Source organism: Limulus polyphemus, unplaced genomic scaffold (genome assembly GCF_000517525.1).
Source record: "Limulus polyphemus unplaced genomic scaffold, Limulus_polyphemus-2.1.2 Scaffold3057, whole genome shotgun sequence".
Lineage (NCBI taxonomy): Eukaryota > Metazoa > Arthropoda > Merostomata > Xiphosura > Limulidae > Limulus > Limulus polyphemus.
Window position 1 is genome coordinate 63072 of NW_013668667.1, and position 1679 is coordinate 64750.

A 1679-nucleotide genomic window follows, 5' to 3' on the forward strand; every position below is an offset into this window, starting at 1 on the left:
TGGTATATCAACACAATACTCGTTATTCAATAAAACACGTCAGTACACGTGGTATTGGTATACCAACACACTATTCGTTATTCAATAAAACACGACAGTACACGTGGTATTGGTATATCAACACAATACTCGTTATTCAATAAAACACGTCAGTACACGTGGTATTGGTATACCAACACAATACTCGTTATTCAATAATACATGACTGACAGTACACGTGTATGGTATATCAACACAATACTCGTTATTCAATAAAACACGTCAGTACACGTGGTATTGGTATACCAACACAATACTCGTTATTCAATAATACATGACTGACAGTACACGTGGTATACTAACAATACATATCCAGAACTTTTATTTATTTAGAACTTGGACTATTTAGGACTATCTTTAAATTAAGATCTAACTGAACTTCTTGATAACGTGAGATTTTTCGTTTGTTTACAACACTACATAATTTAAATTAACCTGTTTCTTTCTTTGTTTGCAAGTGTACGTGTTCAGAACTAACCTGACAAACGAGGACATCTGTACTACTTTCGTCCCCGAACTATCTACATAACTCATTCCATTGTAGGCCTGGTAAAGTCGAGTCAGACCCGTAGCGAAGGACAAAATAATGATGAAACAAATAAATAGGAAACCAAGAATTTCGTAACCCATGTATTCCAAAGATGTCTGAAACAAATGTGGTATTTAGATGAGTGCAGAAACAGTAAAATAATAATATATTTTTATCAATGAAATTTTAAAATGTTTTAAAATGTGTAGTGACGTTGTATGTCAACACTAAGATCTTTGCACAAATATATAGTTGAATTAGCAAGTTCTCTTAATCTTTTACAATGAATATTTATAGACAGTACAGCTTCCACATTTAATTCATAATTCTGATATTAGCATTCCTTAAATATGGACACTTAGTGAATGAACTGTGTTTCATACGATAAAAGGGACCTTAAAAAGACATAGGGTGAGGGCATGTTTGGTACATCTAGCCAAAGACATTTTCATTTCAATTTATACGACCGAATTATTTAACCCTTTCCCCCCCCCACCCCAAAAAGACTTAATCTTCAAAGCTTTTTGTTTATTTAGTTCTGCTGAGGTCTTTAATCGCGTTATCAGAAATATCTAAAAAGCACTGTTTGTTGAGAGTTAACTTAAACATTTGTAAAATACCATCCTATAAAATGATCTTTAACCTTACTCAGATTGTACCCTATATTTAACCTTAAACGCTTATAAATTCAGCATCTTATAAAACTACTATTAATCCAACTCAGGTTAAGATAGCATGCGTTTGTAAAATATCACCTTATATATATATACTAATAACAAAAAATTATTCTAAAAGTGTTGGCATGGAAAAAGATCAGAAACCAGAGAGCATTTAGAATAGGGGGAAAATCTGCATTACACTGTACTCACAGGATGGATATACGTTAGGTGGTTGAATGGGTAATACAGACAGGGTGGATGTATTTATACGTTAGTTGGTTGAATGGGTAATACAGACAGGGTGGATGTACATATACGTCAGTTGGTTGATTGGGTAATACAGACAGGGTGGATGTACATATACGTCAGTTGGTTGATTGGGTAATACAGACAGGATGGATGTACATATACGTTAGGTGGTTGAATGGGTAATACAGACAGGGTGGATGTAC

At 33.7% G+C, this 1679-nt stretch overlaps 1 protein-coding gene across 1 annotated transcript in view; it reads right to left on the reverse strand.

Annotated features, from left to right (window-relative positions):
* Positions 1-1679, reverse strand: part of LOC111088054 (short transient receptor potential channel 7-like) — a 16038-nt gene that overhangs the window by 9975 nt on the left and 4384 nt on the right. Inside the window, exon 2 of the mRNA XM_022396911.1 lies at positions 518-684. Within this exon, the coding sequence (XP_022252619.1) occupies positions 518-684 (167 nt within the window). The remainder of the gene's footprint in view (positions 1-517; positions 685-1679) is intronic.